The following is a 23,318-nucleotide window of genomic DNA, read 5'->3' on the forward strand; positions in this document are numbered from 1 at the left end:
GGATTTTTCTTCATGGTTTTCCCTCTAGATTAATCTGGCATTCAAATCTGAACACCGGTTTTTTAGTCGAAATTCATGTCCAAATCTTACCCCAAGATTCGTTTGTAGACATGGGTCAAATACGACCACCCCCATAACTCGGTCAAATCTCATCCGATATCCACGAAGTTTGGCTTTTTCTTCATGATTTTCCCTCTAGATTAATGTGGCATTAAAATCTGAACATCAATTTTTAGTCGAAATTCATGTCCAAATCTTACCCCAAGATTCGTATATGGACATGGGTCAAATATGACCACCCCCATAACTCGGTCAAATCTCATCCGATTTCCACGAAGTTTGGCTTTTTCTTCATGGTTTTCCCTCTAGATTTATCTGGCATTCAAATCTGAACACCGATTTTTTAGTCGAAATTCATGTCCAAATATTACCCCAAGATTCGTATAAGGACATGGGTCAAAATTTACCACCCCCATATCTCGGCCAAATCTCATCCGATTTCCACGAAGTTTGGCTTTTTCTTTATGGTTTTCCCTGTAGATTAATCTGGCATTCAAATCTCCACACCGATTTTTTAGTCGAAATTCATGTCCAAATCTTACCCCAAGATTCGTATGTAGACATGGGTCAAAAATTACCACCCCCATAACTCGGCCAAATCTCATCCGATTTTCACGAAGTTTTGCTTTTTCTTCATGGTTTTCCCTCTAGATTAATCTGGCATTCAAATATGAACAGCGATATTTTAGTCGAAATTCATGTCCAAATCTTACCCCAAGATTAGTATATAGACATGGGTCAAAATTTACCACCCCCATATCTCGGCCAAATCTTATCCGATTTTCACGAAGTTTGGATTTTTCTTCATGGTTTTCCCTCTAGATTAATCTGGCATTCAAATCTGAACACCGGTTTTTTAGTCGAAATTCATGTCCAAATCTTACCCCAAGATTCGTTTATAGACATGGGTCAAAATATACCAGCCCCATAACTCGGCCAAATCTCATCCGATTTTCACGAAGTTTTGCTTTTTCTTCATGGTTTTCCCTCTAGATTAATGAAGCATTCAAATCTCGACACCGGTTTTTTAGTCGAAATTCATGTCCAAATCTTACCCCAAGATTCGTTTGTAGACATGGGTCAAATACGATCACCCCCATAACTCGGTCAAATCTCATCCGATATCCACGAAGTTTGGCTTTTTCTTCATGATTTTCCCTCTAGATTAATGTGGCATTAAAATCTGAACATCAATTTTTAGTCGAAATTCATGTCCAAATCTTACCCCAAGATTCGTATATGGACATGGGTCAAATATGACCACCCCCATAACTCGGTCAAATCTCATCCGATTTCCACGAAGTTTGGCTTTTTCTTCATGGTTTTCCCTCTAGATTTATCTGGCATTCAAATCTGAACACCGATTTTTTAGTCGAAATTCATGTCCAAATCTTACCGTATAAGGACATGGGTCAAAATTTACCACCCCCATAACTCGGCCAAATCTAATCCGATTTTCACGAAGTTTTGCTTTTTCTTCATGGGTTTCCCTCTAGATTAATCTGGCATTCAAATCTGAACACCGGTTTTTTAGTCGAAATTCATGTCCAAATCTTACCCCAAGATTCGTTTATAGACATGGGTCAAAATATACCAGCCCCATAACTCGGCCAAATCTCATCCGATTTTCACGAAGTTTTGCTTTTTCTTCATGGTTTTCCCTCTAGATTAATGAAGCATTCAAATCTCGACACCGGTTTTTTAGTCGAAATTCATGTCCAAATCTTACCCCAAGATTCGTTTGTAGACATGGGTCAAATACGATCACCCCCATAACTCGGTCAAATCTCATCCGATATCCACGAAGTTTGGCTTTTTCTTCATGATTTTCCCTCTAGATTAATGTGGCATTAAAATCTGAACATCAATTTTTAGTCGAAATTCATGTCCAAATCTTACCCCAAGATTCGTATATGGACATGGGTCAAATATGACCACCCCCATAACTCGGTCAAATCTCATCCGATTTCCACGAAGTTTGGCTTTTTCTTCATGGTTTTCCCTCTAGATTTATCTGGCATTCAAATCTGAACACCGATTTTTTAGTCGAAATTCATGTCCAAATCTTACCGTATAAGGACATGGGTCAAAATTTACCACCCCCATAACTCGGCCAAATCTCATCCGATTTTCACGAAGTTTTGCTTTTTCTTCATGGTTTTCCCTCTAGATTAATCTGGCATTCAAATCTGAACACCGGTTTTTTAGTCGAAATTCATGTCCAAATCTTACCCCAAGATTAGTATATAGACATGGGTCAAAATTTACCACCCCCATATCTCGGCCAAATCTCATCCGATTTTCACGAAGTTTGGATTTTTCTTCATGGGTTTCCCTCTAGATTAATCTGGCATTCAAATCTGAACACCGGTTTTTTAGTCGAAATTCATGTCCAAATCTTACCCCAAGATTCGTATAAGGACATGGGTCAAAATTTACCACCCCCATATCTCGGCCAAATCTCATCCGATTTCCACGAAGTTTGGCTTTTTCTTTATGGTTTTCCCTGTAGATTAATCTGGCATTCAAATCTCCACACCGATTTTTTAGTCGAAATTCATGTCCAAATCTTACCCCAAGATTCGTATGATTCGTATCGTAGACATGGGTCAAAAATTACCACCCCCATAACTCGGCCAAATCTCATCCGATTTTCACGAAGTTTTGCTTTTTCTTCATGGTTTTCCCTCTAGATTAATCTGGCATTCAAATATGAACAGCGATATTTTAGTCGAAATTCATGTCCAAATCTTACCCCAAGATTCGTTTATAGACATGGGTCAAAATATACCAGCCCCATAACTCGGCCAAATCTCATCCGATTTTCACGAAGTTTTGCTTCTTCTTCATGGTTTTCCCTCTAGATTAATCTGGCATTAAATCTGAACAGCGATTTTTAGTCGAAATTCATGTCCAAATCTTACCCCAAAATTAGTATATAGACATGGGTCAAAATTTACCACCACCATATCTCGGTCACATCTCATCCGATTTTCACGAAGTTTGGATTTTTCTTTATGGTTTTCCCTCTAGATTAATCTGGCATTCAAATCTGAACACCGGTTTTTTAGTCGAAATTCATGTCCAAATCTTACCCCAAGATTCGTATATAGACGTGGGTCAAAATATACCAGCCCCATAACTCGGCCAAATCTCATCCGATTTTCACGAAGTTTGGCGTTTTCTTCGTGGTTTTCCCTCTAGATTAATCTGGTATTCAAATCGGAACACCGATTTTTTAGTCGAAATTCATGTCCAAATCTTACCCCAAGATTCGTATATAGACATGGGTCAAAAATTACCACCCCCATAACTTGGTCAAATCTCATCCGATTTCCACGAAGTTTGGCTTTTTCTTCATGGTTTTCCCTCTAGATTAATGAAGCATTCAAATCTCGACACCGATTTTTTGGTCGAAATTCATGCCCAAATCTTACCCCAAGATTCGTATATAGACGTGGGTAAATATATACCAGCCCCATAACTCGGCCAAATCTCATCCGATTTTCACGAAGTTTGGATTTTTCTTCATGGTTTTCCCTCTAGATTAATCTGGCATTCAAATCTGAACACCGGTTTTTTAGTCGAAATTCATGTCCAAATCTTACCCCAAGAATCGTATGTAGACGTGGGTCAAAATATACTAGCCCCATAACTCGGCCAAATCTCATCCGATTTTCACGAAGTTTGGCGTTTTCTTCGTGGTTTTCCCTCTAGATTAATCTGGCATTCAAATCGGAACACCGATTTTTTAGTCGAAATTCATGCCCAAATCTTACCCCAAGATTCGTATATAGACATGGGTCAAAAATTACCACCCCCATAACTCGGTCAAATCTCATCCGATTTCCACGAAGTTTGGATTTTTCTTCATGGTTTTCCCTCTAGATTAATCTGGCATTCAAATCTGAACACCGGTTTTTTAGTCGAAATTCATGTCCAAATCTTACCCCAAGATTCGTATATAGACGTGGGTCAAAATATACCAGCCCCATAACTCGGCCAAATCTCATCCGATTTTCACGAAGTTTGGATTTTTCTTCATGGTTTTCCCTCTAGATTAATCTGGCTCACATCTGAACACCGGTTTTTTAGTCGAAATTCATGTCCAAATCTTACCCCAAGATTCGTTTGTAGACATGGGTCAAATACGACCACCCCCATAACTCGGTCAAATCTCATCCGATATCCACGAAGTTTGGCTTTTTCTTCATGATTTTCCCTCTAGATTAATGTGGCATTAAAATCTGAACATCAATTTTTAGTCGAAATTCATGTCCAAATCTTACCCCAAGATTCGTATATGGATATGGGTCAAATATGACCACCCCCATAACTCGGTCAAATCTCATCCGATTTCCACGAAGTTTGGCTTTTTCTTCATGGTTTTCCCTCTAGATTTATCTGGCATTCAAATCTGAACACCGATTTTTTAGTCGAAATTCATGTCCAAATCTTACCCCAAGATTCGTATAAGGACATGGGTCAAAATTTACCAACCCCATATCTCGGCCAAATCTCATCCGATTTCCACGAAGTTTGGCTTTTTCTTTATGGTTTTCCCTGTAGATTAATCTGGCATTCAAATCTCCACACCGATTTTTTAGTCGAAATTCATGTCCAAATCTTACCCCAAGATTCGTATGTAGACATGGGTCAAAAATTACCACCCCCATATCTCGGCCAAATCTTATCCGATTTTCACGAAGTTTGGATTTTTCTTCATGGTTTTCCCTCTAGATTAATCTGGCATTCAAATCTGAACACCGGTTTTTTAGTCGAAATTCATGTCCAAATCTTACCCCAAGATTCGTTTGTAGACATGGGTCAAATACGACCACCCCCATAACTCGGTCAAATCTCATCCGATATCCACGAAGTTTGGCTTTTTCTTCATGATTTTCCCTCTAGATTAATGTGGCATTAAAATCTGAACATCAATTTTTAGTCGAAATTCATGTCCAAATCTTACCCCAAGATTCGTATATGGACATGGGTCAAATATGACCACCCCCATAACTCGGTCAAATCTCATCCGATTTCCACGAAGTTTGGCTTTTTCTTCATGGTTTTCCCTCTAGATTTATCTGGCATTCAAATCTGAACACCGATTTTTTAGTCGAAATTCATGTCCAAATATTACCCCAAGATTCGTATAAGGACATGGGTCAAAATTTACCACCCCCATATCTCGGCCAAATCTCATCCGATTTCCACGAAGTTTGGCTTTTTCTTTATGGTTTTCCCTGTAGATTAATCTGGCATTCAAATCTCCACACGGATTTTTTAGTCGAAATTCATGTCCAAATCTTACCCCAAGATTCGTATGTAGACATGGGTCAAAAATTACCACCCCCATAACTCGGCCAAATCTCATCCGATTTTCACGAAGTTTTGCTTTTTCTTCATGGTTTTCCCTCTAGATTAATCTGGCATTCAAATATGAACAGCGATATTTTAGTCGAAATTCATGTCCAAATCTTACCCCAAGATTAGTATATAGACATGGGTCAAAATTTACCACCCCCATATCTCGGCCAAATCTTATCCGATTTTCACGAAGTTTGGATTTTTCTTCATGGTTTTCCCTCTAGATTAATCTGGCATTCAAATCTGAACACCGGTTTTTTAGTCGAAATTCATGTCCAAATCTTACCCCAAGATTCGTTTATAGACATGGGTCAAAATATACCAGCCCCATAACTCGGCCAAATCTCATCCGATTTTCACGAAGTTTTGCTTTTTCTTCATGGTTTTCCCTCTAGATTAATGAAGCATTCAAATCTCGACACCGGTTTTTTAGTCGAAATTCATGTCCAAATCTTACCCCAAGATTCGTTTGTAGACATGGGTCAAATACGATCACCCCCATAACTCGGTCAAATCTCATCCGATATCCACGAAGTTTGGCTTTTTCTTCATGATTTTCCCTCTAGATTAATGTGGCATTAAAATCTGAACATCAATTTTTAGTCGAAATTCATGTCCAAATCTTACCCCAAGATTCGTATATGGACATGGGTCAAATATGACCACCCCCATAACTCGGTCAAATCTCATCCGATTTCCACGAAGTTTGGCTTTTTCTTCATGGTTTTCCCTCTAGATTTATCTGGCATTCAAATCTGAACACCGATTTTTTAGTCGAAATTCATGTCCAAATCTTACCGTATAAGGACATGGGTCAAAATTTACCACCCCCATAACTCGGCCAAATCTAATCCGATTTTCACGAAGTTTTGCTTTTTCTTCATGGGTTTCCCTCTAGATTAATCTGGCATTCAAATCTGAACACCGGTTTTTTAGTCGAAATTCATGTCCAAATCTTACCCCAAGATTCGTTTATAGACATGGGTCAAAATATACCAGCCCCATAACTCGGCCAAATCTCATCCGATTTTCACGAAGTTTTGCTTTTTCTTCATGGTTTTCCCTCTAGATTAATGAAGCATTCAAATCTCGACACCGGTTTTTTAGTCGAAATTCATGTCCAAATCTTACCCCAAGATTCGTTTATAGACATGGGTCAAAATATACCAGCCCCATAACTCGGCCAAATCTCATCCGATTTCCACGAAGTTTTGCTTTTTCTTCATGGTTTTCCCTCTAGATTAATCTGGCATTCAAATCTGAACACCGATTTTTTAGTCGAAATTCATGTCCAAATCTTACCGTATAAGGACATGGGTCAAAATTTACCACCCCCATAACTCGGCCAAATCTCATCCGATTTTCACGAAGTTTTGCTTTTTCTTCATGGTTTTCCCTCTAGATTAATCTGGCATTCAAATCTGAACACCGGTTTTTTAGTCGAAATTCATGTCCAAATCTTACCCCAAGATTAGTATATAGACATGGGTCAAAATTTACCACCCCCATATCTCGGCCAAATCTCATCCGATTTTCACGAAGTTTGGATTTTTCTTCATGGGTTTCCCTCTAGATTAATCTGGCATTCAAATCTGAACACCGGTTTTTTAGTCGAAATTCATGTCCAAATCTTACCCCAAGATTCGTTTATAGACATGGGTCAAAATATACCAGCCCCATAACTCGGCCAAATCTCATCCGATTTCCACGAAGTTTTGCTTTTTCTTCATGGTTTTCCCTCTAGATTAATCTGGCATTCAAATCTGAACACCGATTTTTTAGTCGAAATTCATGTCCAAATCTTACCCCAAGATTAGTATATAGATATGGGTCAAAATTTACCACCCCCATATCTCGGTCAAATCTCATCCGATTTTCACGAAGATTGGCGTTTTCTTCATGGTTTTCCCTCTAGATTAATGAAGCATTCAAATCTCGACACCGATTTTTTGGTCGAAATTCATGCCCAAATCTTACCCCAAGATTCGTATATAGACGTGGGTCAAAATATAGCAGCCCCATAACTCGGCCAAATCTCATCCGATTTTCACGAAGTTTGGCGTTTTCTTCGTGGTTTTCCCTCTAGATTAATCTGGCATTCAAATCGGAACACCGATTTCTTAGTCGAAATTCATGTCCAAATCTTACCAAAAGATTCGTATATAGACATGGGTCAAAAATTACCACCCCCATAACTTGGTCAAATCTCATCCGATTTCCACAAAGTTTGGCTTTTTCTTCATGGTTTTCCCTCTAGATTAATGAAGCATTCAAATCTCGACACCGTTTGTTGGTCGAAATTCATGCCCAAATCTTACCCCAAGATTCGTATATAGACGTGGGTCAAAATATACCAGCCCCATAACTCGGCCAAATCTCATCCGATTTTCACGAAGTTTGGCGTTTTCTTCGTGGTTTTCCCTCTAGATTAATCTGGCATTCAAATCGGAACACCGATTTTTTAGACGAAATTCATGTCCAAATCTTACCCCAAGATTCGTATATAGACGTGGGTCAAAATATACCAGCCCCATAACTCGGCCAAATCTCATCCGATTTTCACGAAGTTTGGCGTTTTCTTCGTGGTTTTCCCTCTAGATTAATCTGGCATTCAAATCGGAACACCGATTTTTTAGTCGAAATTCATGTCCAAATCTTACCCCAAGATTCGTATATAGACGTGGGTCAAAATATACCAGCCCCATAACTCGGCCAAATCTCATCCGATTTTCACGAAGTTTGGATTTTTCTTCATGGTTTTCCCTCTAGATTAATCTGGCATTCACATCTGAACACCGGTTTTTTAGTCGAAATTCATGTACAAATCTTACCCCAAGATTCGTATATAGACGTGGGTCAAAATATACCAGCCCCATAACTCGGCCAAATCTCATCCGATTTTCACGAAGTTTGGATTTTTCTTCATGGTTTTCCCTCTAGATTAATCTGGCATTCACATCTGAACACCGGTTTTTTAGTCGAAATTCATGTCCAAATCTTACCCCAAGATTCGTATATAGACGTGGGTCAAAATATACCAGCCCCATAACTCGGCCAAATCTCATCCGATTTTCACGAAGTTTGGATTTTTCTTCATGGTTTTCCCTCTAGATTAATCTGGCATTCACATCTGAACACCGGTTTTTTAGTCGAAATTCATGTCCAAATCTTACCCCAAGATTCATATATAGACGTGGGTCAAAATATACCGCCCCATAACTCGGCCAAATCTTATCCGATTTTCACGAAGATTGGATTTTTCTTCATGGTTTTCCCTCTAGATTAATCTGGCATTCACATCTGAACACCGGTTTTTTAGTCGAAATTCATGTCCAAATCTTACCCCAAGATTCGTATATAGACGTGGGTCAAAATATACCAGCCCCATAACTCGGCCAAATCTCATCCGATTTTCACGAAGTTTGGATTTTTCTTCATGGTTTTCCCTCTAGATTAATCTGGCATTCACATCTGAACACCGGTTTTTTAGTCGAAATTCATGTCCAAATCTTACCCCAAGATTCGTATATAGACGTGGGCAAAATATACCAGCCCCATAACTCGGCCAAATCTCATCCGATTTTCACGAAGTTTGGATTTTTCTTCATGGTTGTCCCTCTAGATTAATCTGGCATTCACATCTGAACACCGGGTTTTAGTCGAAATTCATGTCCAAATCTTACCCCAAGATTCGTATATAGACGTGGGTCAAAATATACCAGCCCCATAACTCGGCCAAATCTCATCCGATTTTCACGAAGTTTGGATTTTTCTTCATGGTTTTCCCTCTAGATTAATCTGGCATTCACATCTGAACACCGGTTTTTTAGTCGAAATTCATGTCCAAATCTTACCCCAAGATTCGTATATAGACGTGGGTCAAAATATACCAGCCCCATAACTCGGCCAAATCTCATCCGATTTTCACGAAGTTTGGATTTTTCTTCATGGTTTTCCCTCTAGATTAATCTGGCATTCAAATCTGAACACCGGTTTTTTAGTCGAAATTCATGTCCAAATCTTACCCCAAGATTCGTATAGAGACATGGCTTTTTCTTCATGGTTTTTCCTCTAGATTAATGTGGCATTCAAATCTGAACACCGATTTTTAGTCGAAATGCATGTCCAAATCTTACCCCAAGATTCGTATATAGACATGGGTCAAAATTTACCACCCCCATATCTCGGCCAAATCTCATCCGATTTTCACGAAGATTGGCTTTTTATACCCTGAACCCATTAAAAATGGGTATAAGGGTATATTGTATTTGTGCGAAAGCCAAATGTATGTAACAGGCAGAAGGAAGCATCTCCGACCCCATGAAGTATATATATTCTTGATCAGCACCAATAGCCGAGTCGATCTAGCCATGTCCGTCTGTCTGTCCGTCCGTCCGTATGTATGAACGCAAGGATCTCAGAACCCATAAGAGCTAGAAATTTTAGATGTAGATGCTCCTAGCTCCCGCGCAGATCGAGTTTGTTTCCGATAATCGGTAACTTACTCCGTTTCCAAGCAATCGATAAAAATCGATATCGATATCCTGTTTTTTGGGCAATTTTGGTAAATAATAAAAACTAGAGTCACCAAACTTGACATATAGTTTCTAAAATAGAATATATATATGCATTTGATGTTGGAAGAAGAGGGTTCAGGGTATCCCCTAGTCGGGAGCTCCCGACTAGAACCTCTTACTTGTTTTATTTATATATATATATTTTTGAATGCCTGGATCTGGTTAGTCCAGGATTTGCATTTGCGTGTTCTGTTGTAATTTTTGGCACGCATGCGCAAGTCCCAAGTCCAGTGCAGCAGTTCCTGCTCCTCCAGCCCTCTCCCACCCCTCCTCCTCTTCGCGTTCCCACTCTTAACAATGAGAAGATTAATTTATGTTATTAAGTCGGCAGTGCGTTCTTTGATCTTGGCTTCTGCTCTGAGGTGTAAGGTAGGTAAGCCAATGCGGTGGCAAACGCGCCACCTGAAGAAAATGAGAGAAAGAAGAAGTAGAAGTTGCAGCAAAAGCAAATGCATATCGATCAAAATCGAGCCCAAGATCTAGATGAAACGCAGTCGCCTTCAGGGCAACCAGCTACCTGCCGTCTCTCTCCGATGACCCAGCTAAAGTGTCCCAAGGCCTGTGATTCGATGCAGGGACTACAAATATTGAGGGTAAGAGTTTAGCCAAACGCAACCGGAACTCTGCCGACTGCAAGTTGCTTAGAAAGCAGAATCAGGCGAGAGTTTATCCAAACGATCGTTAGATTAGGGCCGGAGTTCGATCTCTTTACTTTACTACCGACTGCCCATTACATAAACAAACGATCTCCACCTGCCTGGGCTAGAAACCCGAAATACTACCGACTGTCTACTTTATAGCAGAGTCAAGCGAGAGTATTTCCAAACGATCTCCTACCGCCTACCCTGTACTTCACTACCGACTTCCAACTATATAACAATTACAGAGGGAAGCTTCAAGTTCGAACACCGTACTTCTAACAAACTAACGAACAGACAGGCAAGAGTTTAACAGCCCGTTCTCCCCCCGAGCTGAGGCTTGATCCTCACAAAGTGTCAACTTCATAAACAACAGAAAGGGCCAGAAAGGGTACTTCACCTCCGACGGCCGACTACAAATAGAGAGAGAGCAACAGTCTAAGCAAACGATCTAGGTCGACCTGGAGCTCGATTCCCGTACTTGCCTGCAGAGTAAATAACAAACAGCGAAAGCAAGAGTTAAGGTCTTCCCTGGTAGTTCGAACCTGATGTAAATGATCGCCGCCGACCCGGAGTTCGATCTCTGTAACTCGCAATCGACTACATAACAAAACGATCGTAGCTAGAGATTGCGTGCTGTGCGACTCGCTGATTCATTAATTTCTAATTTATGACAGCTTGTCATAATATCAACGCTTCGGTCTTCCTCTTCACAGCCGTTAGCTGTTTATTGTAATACAAATTGAGCTAATGCTCATTAGGCATTAGGCAGCAGCAGCATGAGAGTTACCAAAGTTTATTGAACAATGTCTCTGGGCCATGTTAGCGGTTGCTTATTCAACAACGCATCATCATCATCATCTATCTCCCTCTCTCCCTCAATCTCCATTCATTTATGGATCGAATATTGTTGCCCGGGGTCATTGTTGTTGGCTTTATGCTGTTGTCAACGCTTTTTGTTGTGCCACCAATAAAAATGCCGGCCCCTTTCATCTGTCGGGCCAGTTCAAAGGGCCTCAGCGAACTTCTAACTCAATTAGTGTGTAGTTTTTTAAACGGTTTTGATTACAAGCAACATTTTTTCTTCTGCTTCTTCTTCTTCTTCTTACTCAAAGGCCAAATACATATATTGTTTCTATACAGTCTACTTATAAAGACATTAAGCCAACTAATACCAGGCACCGCGCCCAGTTCGGCCTCCGTTTGGCCTACTTTGCGCAGATGAGCAGCCAAAGGGGAAGGTCAACCAATCAGGGCAGGACTTCACAAGGGAGACGAGTGGGAGGTCGGGGGAGTCGAGGCAGTCATGTGAGTCGAGCGAGTACAGGTAGTCAACGGAGTCGGGGGAGTCCAAGCAGTCAAGGAAGTCGAGGAAAGTCGGGGCAGGCAAGTCCGGGCGGGTGTCCAGGCGGGAGTCCAGGCGGGAGTCCAGGGCATCGGGAAGTAGTCTTCAAGCTGCGCCGCGCTTTGATCGCATTTTAATGATGATGACCATTGTTAGCTGATGTTAGCGATTGCACACAACCAAGAGATTTTCACTTAACAATGCCGCAAACTGGAGGCCCAATCGCTCCACCCCACGCTGCAGGATTGCGGCCCTTTAAAAGCCGTGCAAACATTAAATTGATGTAGCACGGGCATCGACGGTGGCTGCCAATGAGCCCACAAGACGCGCTCCACCAAAACCAGAGCCAAGTGCCAAGACTTTGAGTCTGGCGGCGGCCGGAGTCTGGCCTCTTTATGCCTCTGCCTCTGCGACTGCCCCTCCCCTGCTGCATCCAAAGTGCATCGCTATACAATTTCCCTGCTGTGGCCAGGCGATTCTCGCACTGTGGCACAAAATTATATAAACAGTCAATAACAAAAGCAATTTATCGAAAGTAAAATGAAATAATGTATATGGGACTGTGAGAGTCTCAAAGGGTATGTTTGATATATGTATGTCAAGTTTGATCACATTTCCGTGAGTTTTTAACTGGTTTCATTTTTACTATTTCATTGAGCAAATTTCCAAAATTAATTTGCTCACTTTTATATAAATTTGGTATTTCTTGAAATCATTCTCCTTTTCATTTGGGAAATTTCTGAATTTCGATTTTTCTCTACAATTATGTTATCGATTATTATTATTGCAACCCGACAAATTGAAATGCGCATAAGAAAAAGTATTCCAAAAATATCGTGCTCTTGCTTGACATCAATTTATCTTATTTCTTTCCTCGTACTTCTGCCTTCTTACCTTCTACAAACCTAATTCCCTTCACCCACAGTTAAATATTTAGGATGATAATCCCTCGAATAAATGCGGCTTAAACTATATCAACAAAAGCTTCAATTAATAAATATATATATATATATATATATATATATAAAGTTTTACCTGACTGAAGTCTGATTAACTGACTGACTCACAGATTGACAAATTGACGCACAGCCAGAAAGCTTGAATACTTTCACTTTAAAGCGGTTTTCTCGACAATTCCACCCGCAACTGTGGAAAATGGGCGAAAAATGATTGTGTTTTTTCATACCAAGCTCATATGCGTAGATCTTTGCGAAAAATCATTAGAGACATTTGTAAAAGCCAAACCTCTTGGATAAGTATAAAGAAATTAGACATTTTCGTCTTAAACTTAATTTAAAGAATTTTATGGATACGGATTTTAACAAATTTTGAAGTTCACAAAACGAAAGTCGAATAGGCGGAATGTTTTAATTTCAAATTTCGTTTACGTATTCAATCGATTTCGAACTTAAATTATATTATGAGTGGGTGAATGGCAATATGAGATATGTCTATATAAAGAAGTTAATTTCAACTTAATTAATTGATTTCAACTTAATTAATGTTACTTAACAGCAGGGTTTCGATATCTTAACCACATCGTCAGACCCCATCCTTTTGATTATAAAGTCTTAAGTAAATCTTCCCATTTCTTACATTCTTACATTAAACGCTTCAGAGCTTAAGCTATCCACTGTAGATGCAGTATTTCAACTTGCCAATCAACGTGCTATTCCACTGTCTGTACAAATCGTGCGACTGCGCCTCGGGTTGTAAGCATCATGCGGACCATGCAAGTCCAAGCTGAGGTCGACTTGGACGTCGTCTGACTGACTTCATTGCTCTTTACGTAACGTTAACTTAAGTATATGTTGGACCGAGCGCCATCTCGTTTAATCTACCTTTTAAAGGGCGTGGCCATAGTATTTTATATACGCTGATCAAAGGGCGCCGACGCTTTGTGCCCGGGCCGACACGACGACGACAAAGACGAAGACGACGAAGACGAAGCTGGAAGCGAAGTCGCATTTTTGTTGAAGCTTTCCTTGGACTCAAGATCCGAGAGAGAGAGGGAGAGGGAGAGAGAGAGCAGGAACAGTGTGTGGTCGTCGGAGCTGGGCAATAGCTTTACGTTTTCATTATTGAATTAAGGATGACCACGTTTTCGGCGCTTCGTTTGGCTGCGTTGGAGTTGCAATTGATTTGCCAGCCATTAAAATCAATCAAAATATCAAAGAAGCAACATATATATATATACAGACTTGTAATTATATGTGTATGTTGCGCATGTGAAAGCTGTTGCGACGTGTTTTCCTGTCCAGGTAAGCTAAAGGTAAGGGAACATGGCACGCTAACGGTTTGTTGATATACCCGTTTATTGTTCTTCCACCCAAGGATCTGTCGAAGGAAGGGCTGTATTTAAAAAGAAAGTCATCGACAATATGAAGAAATTATGAGCATGTGGCTATTGATTACAGGCCCCGGCCCCATGGACATGTTCGAAAATGTTTATTGACCATGTTCATGTTTACATGACAATCAAAATAGCTGCGGGCCGGACATGACCGATATGTACGCTGTCAAGAACCTAAAAAACAGGGGCAGCAAGAACAGCACAAGCTGGCAGGCAAATGCTTTACCACTTCATAAGTTCCACAAAAACACATATTCGGCATTCGAAAGAAACTAACCGCAAAGTTCAGATTCACAGCGAGTGGGTAGGCGGGAAATATGCCAAGAATTTTCGTACTCAAATTAATATTAAATTCGAAGAAGGTGGAAGATCCTTATTTGTGAACGGAAGTTCTTATTCCAAAGACTTTTATTAATCCCAAAGACAAGTTGTCAAAATCAAAGCTAGCCTGGCGTTTCTTAATCTGAGCTCCTTATCCTTATTTCATATATAACTTCAAAAACTTGTATACTATTGCCTCAAAAACTTTTACCCAAATCTCAAAATACTTTTATCTAAATATAAGATCTAATAAGATCTATAATAAGATCTGTAAGATCTAAATAGAAAACATACGCCAAGAAAGATCTTCATTTTAAATCTGAGGCTTTATATTTTTTTCATATTTCTATAATAAGTTTATACACCTTACTCAAACCCTTACTCTTGCCTTCTCTGACAAAAAGCGTCTATTTCTAAATCAAGAATTTATTATATTTGTTCGAAATATATTGAAGAACTCTGTGTACTTGAAATCCAAAGAACAAGACATTGTAAATAACCAATCTATTTGTAGGCAACTCTCTAAAAGTATATAAAATGATGTATATACAAATTCAGCTAAAATCCCAAAATACGATTTTTTTGAGAACTTCAAAGTACGCTTTTTGCAGCTTTAGCCCCGCTATTTCTGCGCCCGGGCGAGGCGCAGGTTAAAGATCTCTCTCTGTCACAAATTGGCCAGCAACAAATTGGGAACGCAGAACGCATTGCCGCAACGCACAGAAGTGGGTCTCATTTTAATTCTTGTTTAAGCTAGTTAGCCCGGGTCTCCCCCCCCCTCCCCCTCCCACCGTCGCCCTGCCTGAAAGAAATAATGGGCGCACATTTAAGAGCGTGTAAACAAGCAGCCAACGATGACAGTTACAGACCCCACCAGTTGAATGGGAGCCCAGGCAAAGAAGAGTCTGACTGCGGCGAGACCCAAATGAAAATACCGAAATTTATAACTTTCTCGTTATGGAGCGTTGCGTTTGGGTCCGTTTTGTTGGGTTTCGTATCGAAGCGCAGCTCTCTTTTGTCGGCGGCTAAATTTGTCTCATCTTCTTATATTAATTTGTGTGTTATTGTATTTCGGCTTTTGGTAGCAACAACAACAACAACAACAACAACAACAACAACAGCAATAGCAATAACAATAACAAAGGTAGCCAAAAGGTATCGAGTTTTATAACCTGCTCGAACTCATCAATTTTGTTGCTAACAACACGCAGACACGCCAAAGTGAGAAAAGGTATGCAGCTCGGCCTGCCATTCGACTGAATCATCATCTCTCCCCCTCTCTCTCTCCATCTCTCTCTCTCTTTCTCTGTCCCTCTGTCTCTGATCTGGGATCTTGTGGTTATGTTACGTATTGTGCACCCTGTCAAGATTTATGTCAAAAGGAGTATATTTACTTGGACCTAATGTTTGTAACAGGCTGAGTTTTAACCCTTTTTGAGTAAACCTAATCCTGTCCATCTTCCTATCTTGAGAGAATAAACATCTGCACGCTTCAAATATATCTATTATTCCAGAGCCTCCATTTAAATCCTGCCTTACTTCGCCCCACAATATACAAAAATTCTTATGTAAACGTGTGAGACTTTTTCGAAATATTAGAAAATTTAAAACATGAAAATTTATTTGAAATTAAGATAAAAATTTAGACACATTTTTTTATTCAAAGGATATTATGCCCTACAATAACAGAACTAAGTTGGGAATGGGAAACCTGCTGAATTTAAAAACTATTTTTTATTTTCTCCAATTTTTGTAAACTTCGAGAATATTTGCTATGCTCTATTCCAGAGAAAACTTTACCAGAAATAGTACGGGCTGAAGATCACATTGTATATGCAAGCATATATGCATATGAGAACACTCCGCATTTTACAGGGTATTATCGAGTCCAGACTCAAGCACATTTTAGCTGTTGGAATCGCAACTGCGCTGCGAGCGTCATAAGTAAATTTTCTTGTGTTGTTTCGGAGATTTTCAAAAAGCCATTTAGAATAAATTAACGTGGACCTACCGCTAAAGCGATCGCCGATCGTTCCGTTCGCCTTTGTCTTCCTCTTCAACTTCGTCTCCCCCTCCACCCTCTGCTGCTGCTGAGTGAGTGCATCGCATTAATCTGATCCCTCATCAGCGTGGCCCCAAACAGGATTAAAATTAGTTTTTGATTACGCTTTCGAGCTTCTGGACAACGCAATTTGTGGTCCGCTCTGCAGCTCCGGGCTCTGGGATCCGACTCTGAGTCCCAGTCCGAGTAAAAGGGCCCGGGCCGGGGTCTGTGGGGGTCTGGGGTATGTAATTAACACTTTTAGCAAAACTCTTTGTCGCGGCTCTTTTGCATTTCGAAGGTCGACGGTTTGTCATAATTTCAGCCCTCGGCCAGCCGGGCTGCGGCAAACTTATAAAGCTATTGGCAGGTATTTAGCCAGGCTAACCCAAAAAATGTGAAATTCCTGGTGCTCATAAATCCCCACAAGCGGCTTCTAATTGAGTCTTCCGTTGCCGACACACACACACACACACACGCACACACACACGCACAACACATTCCTCAAGTCATGCTCCTGCTGTATCTATGTTTCTGGACTAGAGATGGACGCAACACGAGCACGAAACTCACGCACGGAAAAAGTATGTTGGCAAATAATTAATGCAAATTGAATATTTGATCAAAAAAGAAAACTTGAAAATAAGTCCAACAACACTTTATTTTCAATCATTCAGTTTATTTGTGTTATATGAAAAGGTTTTTCATTTCAAATGAAATTTAGTTCATATTTTTCTACGAAAATAGTACATTTTCAAGTAAATTGAACAAGTTCGAAGTATGAGAATTAAAGCACTTTCTTTGGTTTGAAATAATGAAGAAAAAATAGTTCGAATAGAAACTTTGCAATATGCTTTGCAATAAATATTTAACTTCTGCACTCTCGACTCGAAAAACTTAAGACTTAAGATGATTTATTTATTAGATTATTTATTAGATTTATTAAATAAATTTTATATATACTCAATTAATTATATTTATTATATTTATTGAATTTGTTATATTTATTATATTTATTAGTTCTTTTAAGTTTTGTCTTGTTGTTTCTGGAGCAAGTTCTCTTAGCTCTAGTCTGACTTTGTAGGTCGTGCTCCTCGTGCTGTTGCAGCCAGAAGAACGCGATCCATGCCCATCTCTAATCTGGGTTTTAGGTAGCGCAGCTCATCTTACAATCTCTGCGGCACATTTGACGAGCGTGTGAAACGAGCACCTTGTGCTGATGCAAACACTTCTCCTAGCCGATACACATCTTGGCCAGCTTGGCCAGCTTGGCCGAGCTGCTCGAGGCTTTTAGCTGCGGATTAGATGCCCTGCACTTTATTAGGCCTGTCGAAGCCGGCGGCCTGATTGCAGCTGATAGCTGATGCCTGATTGATCTACAGTTGGCTTTAATTGAAACGTTTCCCTTTCCCTCTCCCTCTCTCTCTCGCTCTTTTCTCTTAATTAACATAATTGCTTCTGGTTTTGCTTTTCATACCACATTTGACACATTTGAGATGCTCAGCCAAGCCGTGTCTTGGTTTATCTGTTGAGCAGTTGTGCGACCTGTACAGTGCGCTCCCTGCTTACACGCCACAATAATAGTCGCTGCAGTCACATTTAATGAATTGCCTTTCATTTGTGTGCAGCTACTTAATTTACCTAATTACCTAACGCCAACGCCATTAGGCCCAGAAGCGAGCCCAGTTTTGATCTGGCGATAAGGCACGCACACACAAGCACATATATATACATATATACTTTACATACATATATATATATATATATATATATATATATGTTATATATATGGATAACCCATGCGAGTGTCAGTTGGAGTAGAAGTAGAAGAACCAAGCCCGCATTCTGAGCACAATGCGTCATTATGCTCTTGCATAGGGCATATTAATATTGTGACAAAATGTGGCACGCATTGGAGAAGAGATTAAATAGAGATATAGACAGAGTTATAGGTGGATACTGATAGATATAGATGCACTTTGATAGATATAGATGGATATACTTGGATATAGATAGATATAGATAGATAAAGATAGATATAGAAAGATATAGATAGATAGATAGATACATGGATATAGATAAAAATAACTGTAGATAGTAATAGATTCCATATATAATAAGAATTGGTCCAGACTGAAAAGCTGACTTTTAGGCAGCTGTAAATGAATATTAAAAGCATCAAATGTAAAGCAGAGTTAAAATTGTGCGCATCGGGCTCTACTGTCTAAGCGTCGAACCAGAAAAGAGAAGTGACCAGTTCAAATTTAGCAGCAATTGTATAATTTATGCTTTGCTTATCATATTTCTTACTGTCAGCAAAAGAAAAGGTCATAATTCTCATCTTATGCATTTATTTGTGTACATTTCGCTCTCCGTAAGGGTATTTAAAGTTCGGCTAACTGAGCGTATTTTCTTTTCTGTCTTGTTTAGTTTGTTTTCTCAATTAGCCACGCTATTGGCCAGTTGGCATAACTTATGCTTATTTTGGCCCAAACGCCAGCAGCTCCTTAGCTTTTGCCTAGCACACCCCACTCCCTCTCCCACCCCCTCCCGCTCTCCCTGCCGCACTCTCTGCCTCTCTGTCGCCTGTCATTCTGATTAGTTATGCTGATGACATTGTTTGTTCTGCACATGTCACTGCCCTGCCCCCCGCCCCCCGCCCCTCCTTACCCCCATGCCATCGCTCTTTTGTGGGCGCAGGCCATAATTCATTTGGCCAATTTGAATGAGCCTCGGCTCGTTGTGCCACTGCGACTGGACTGGGCGACTGGAGAGCACGACTTGGCCAGCCCAAAACTCACACACACTTGCACACACACACCTACAAAATGTAACTCTAATGAGAGGCGTGGCACACATCTTACACACAACAAAAGCGAAAGGGGGCGCACTTTTTTGGCCAAAGTTTAATTGGCAACTAGCGGGGATTTTTTTTGTTTGGCAAATTCGAACTTATTACAGCGAATCGATTGAGACTTAGACGGAATACGGCTGCCATATAATAATGTCACTTACATAAGCTCGACACAGCTTGATTGATTGATATAAGATAACATGATGTACATAAGATGTATCTATCTATGTATCTCTTCCTATCTATCTTGACTCCTATATATATATACCTACATATTTATATATATGTCTATCTATCTATATATCTCTTCCTATCTATGTCGTCTTCTATAGACCTACATATATATCTTTATATCTATCTATCTATATATCTATCTATGTATCTCTTCCTATCTATGTCGACATCTATATCTATATACCTACATATTTATCTACATATCCATACATATCTATGCCCATATATCTATACTAGCGAGTATTGCCCGGCATTGCTCGTGCGAATTGTACATATTAGCTTTTTTATATAGAGATATCTATACACATCTATTTATCTATATATCTATCTCTACATCTCCATCTATATCTTGAGTTCTTTGGGACTATCTGAATATAATTACGTGACTTTCCATACAATATTGCATTATATACAAATGTTGTTCTACCTAAATGATAATGCGCGTGCTACCCTTGGCCTGCAGCTCGACTAGAGAAGGGCGTTTCGGACCGGTCTCGATAAATGGACTTAAGAATAAACACATCACAAGGGTGTCAAAATGGCTCTGGGTTAAACGCAGCCCCAAAAAACAGGAAAACCGCAAAAACAACCCCTTGATCGACTCGTAGTCCTTCGTCCTTGGTGCTTGTTGCTTGTGATCGCGGCGCATCTCAATTTGTTAATTGTTGTACCTCATGTTTAACAACAATCCAAAGGGGGTTAAAAGTCGCGCAACCAGCTGCCATTGCCCCGAGAGACTCGCCGAGCATTTGCTACCCGCCATTTCCGCTGCTATTTCGAGCGCAATTCAGGCCATGTCCGCACAAATTGATGGGCATCAATGAAAGATACGCATTGCGGGTAAATAAACAATGCACAATATGGTTTCCGACCCGAGCAAAAATCAATCAGCGTGCGTATTACCTTTAAACATGCTAACAAAACAAATGCCGGCAATCAAAACCGAATCAAATGCCAAACGAAGCGCTTAAGAAAACAAGCCCCAAAACTGTGGCCGGGGCCATAAAAACTTTAAGATCGGTTAACATCCAAGCGTTTTGTCTATATACATATAAAACAAAGCAAATTCCACACACTCTTCTTTTTTATGAGCGTGTGTTTTGGAGGCGGGGCATATTTGGAATTCCATTGGAAATTGTTTTAACTAGTGCGCGTTTTGTGTGGAAAGTGGCCCAAAGGAAAGCCGGAACACTTAATAGAGGCACTTTTTATACCCTGAACCCATTAAAAATGGCTAAAAAGGGTATATTGTATTTGTGCAAAATGCAAATGTATGTAACAGGCAGAAGGAAGCATCTCCGAGCCCATAAAGTATATATATTCTTGATCAGCATCAATAGCCGAGTCGATCTATCCATGTCCGTCTGTCTGTCCGTCCGTCTGTCCGTATGTATGAACGCAAGGATCTCAGAACCTATAAGAGCTAGAGACTTGAAATTTAGATGTAGGTGCTCCTAGCTCCCGCGCCGATCGAGTTTGTTTCCGATAATCGATAACTTACTCCGTTTCTAAGCAATCGATAAAAATCGATATCGATATCCTGTTTTTTGGGCAATTTTGGTAAATAAGAGCTAGAGTCACCAAACTTGACATATAGCTTCTAAAATAGAATATATATATGCATTTGATGTTGGAAGAAGAGGGTTCAGGGTATCCCCTAGTCGGGAGCTCCCGACTAGAACCTCTTACTTGTTGTTTTTATGGAGGCATCAGATCAGATATTTCGAACCTTTTTTGATGCCCAGCTTTGACAGTTCGGCAGTTCTTCAGTTCGCCAGTTGTAATCGTTATTTATGGCATTCTATTTCAGATCCCGCCACGCTGAATATCTTTGCCACGCGATCGAATCCAAAGAAGAAGCGCAAATCGCGCACCGCATTTACGAATCAACAGATCTTTGAGCTGGAGAAACGATTTCTCTATCAGAAATATCTGTCGCCAGCGGATCGTGATGAGATTGCCGCCGGTTTGGGTCTCTCCAATGCGCAGGTGAGTATTCAAATGCAATACACTCTCAAATACACTCAGAGAAACGATTGGAGTGCTTGGTCGGAGTAGATTTAAAATTCTGAGAGCTGAGAGGAAAACTTCTTCAAAATCATTATCAATCTGCGATGTTATGATTCTTCTCAGATAAGAATTAAATTTCTGAGATTTTAATTTATGAGAAATTGGAAGAAAATTCTTTTTTTTGGAATGCTGAGTAATTTGTTTCCGCTTATTTCAAGCAAGCAAATTCTTGTTTTAAATATTTTGCAAGCGCATTTTGACTTTTTTCAAAAGTTTAATCTTAAAAATTGATCAACTTTTAATCAATCTCAACAAGTCAAGAATTTCTCTGAGTGTAGTCGATTTGTGGTTTTTTTTTTGTTGGAACTTTGTAACCTTTTCGCACGCATAGGTGATCACATGGTTCCAGAATCGACGCGCCAAGCTGAAGCGCGACATGGAGGAGCTGAAGAAGGACGTGCAGAGCGTGAAACAATTGTCAGCGAACAAAAGCTTTTTAGAGAATGTTAATGACTTGAGTATTTTAAAGACCCGACCAGTCAGCAGATCGCACGCGATGCCGGCCGAGCAGTAGCCACAACCATCATCATCCCCATCCGCATCACCAGGCTCCAACCGGCTCCAGTCGGGACAAGGAGGAGCTGCGCATGCTCAAGATGATGACCCTGATGCGCTACTCGGACGGCAAGCTGCTCTACCCCACGCCCCCGACGGAGGCGGGCAACAACAGCAATTCGCATTAACTCCCAGATTAGCCCAATTTGTAAACTAAAACACAAACAAAACGCGCGACTTCTAATTTGCCAAAAAAAAAAAAGAAGAAGAAAAAAGAAAAAGCAAAGCAAATGCAAGCAATTTCTTTGAATCATTTTCCTAATTGTAGAGTATTAAATTTCGTATTAGCTGCTTGTGATTCGTGTCTAAATAGCTGTAATAGTTGTGCACGTCCGTGACTCAAGAGTGTCTACTGTGCTAGCCGAATGTAGAGTATGTGGAGTATGTGGAATATGTGGCGTATGTGGAGTATGTGCCGTATGTCACGGTTCATAATTTAAGTTTTTGCAATCTAAAATAAATTCTAGCATTTAGATTCGTAACGAAACACCGACTTTTAGCTGCTCTCTCTCTCTCTTTCTGTCTCTCTCTCTCTTAATAGAGTACAGTGTTACCTCAATAGTTTGAACAGGCAAAAACGGGCTCTGCTTGATTAACGAAGATAGATTTAGAGCCCGAAGCAAACTGTTCGAATTACGAACCTGGACTATGTATGCCAGCTGCTGCCATATAAATATGATGATGTATGACACACTGCTGCCATACAGCAATAAAGCTCTCACATAGTAGAGAAACTATGGCCAGCTGTTGCCATCTGACCTACTGACATATGACATACCGCTGTCATACATAAATGAACTCTGCTCTGTTGCTGTCATATAAAAACAAAATTACGGATCTGTTCTTGTCATATAAATATCTACTCTGGCTGGCTGTTATATGTCATGCTGCTGCTGTCAT

The 23,318-nt window shown here is 40.1% G+C and overlaps 1 protein-coding gene across 1 annotated transcript; it reads left to right on the forward strand.

Annotated features, from left to right (window-relative positions):
• Window positions 1-21,530: 21,530 nt before the first annotated feature.
• On the forward strand, window positions 21,531-22,872 carry LOC115764174 (transcription factor LBX2-like). The gene is made up of 3 exons (XM_030707061.1): window positions 21,531-21,782; window positions 22,195-22,280; window positions 22,333-22,872. The coding sequence occupies exons 1-3, from the start codon at window positions 21,531-21,533 to the stop codon at window positions 22,544-22,546; spliced, it is 552 nt and encodes a 183-aa protein (XP_030562921.1). The 3' UTR covers window positions 22,547-22,872.
• The last annotated feature ends 446 nt before the right edge of the window (window positions 22,873-23,318 follow it).

This window comes from Drosophila novamexicana, unplaced genomic scaffold (assembly GCF_003285875.2).
Source record: "Drosophila novamexicana strain 15010-1031.04,08,12 unplaced genomic scaffold, DnovRS2.1 tig00000817-arrow-arrow-pilon, whole genome shotgun sequence".
NCBI classification, from domain to species: domain Eukaryota; kingdom Metazoa; phylum Arthropoda; class Insecta; order Diptera; family Drosophilidae; genus Drosophila; species Drosophila novamexicana.

Bases quoted from the DNA above. Each gene is read 5' to 3' on its own strand.
- LOC115764174 (XM_030707061.1), top strand. From the start codon at position 21,531: ATGCCCAGCTTTGACAGTTCGGCAGTTCTTCAGTTCGCCAGTTGTAAT. The intron at 21,783-22,194 runs GTGAGTATTCAA...TCGCACGCATAG, and splicing joins TGGGTCTCTCCAATGCGCAG to GTGATCACATGGTTCCAGAA. The intron at 22,281-22,332 runs GTCAGCGAACAA...AGTATTTTAAAG, and splicing joins GTGCAGAGCGTGAAACAATT to ACCCGACCAGTCAGCAGATC.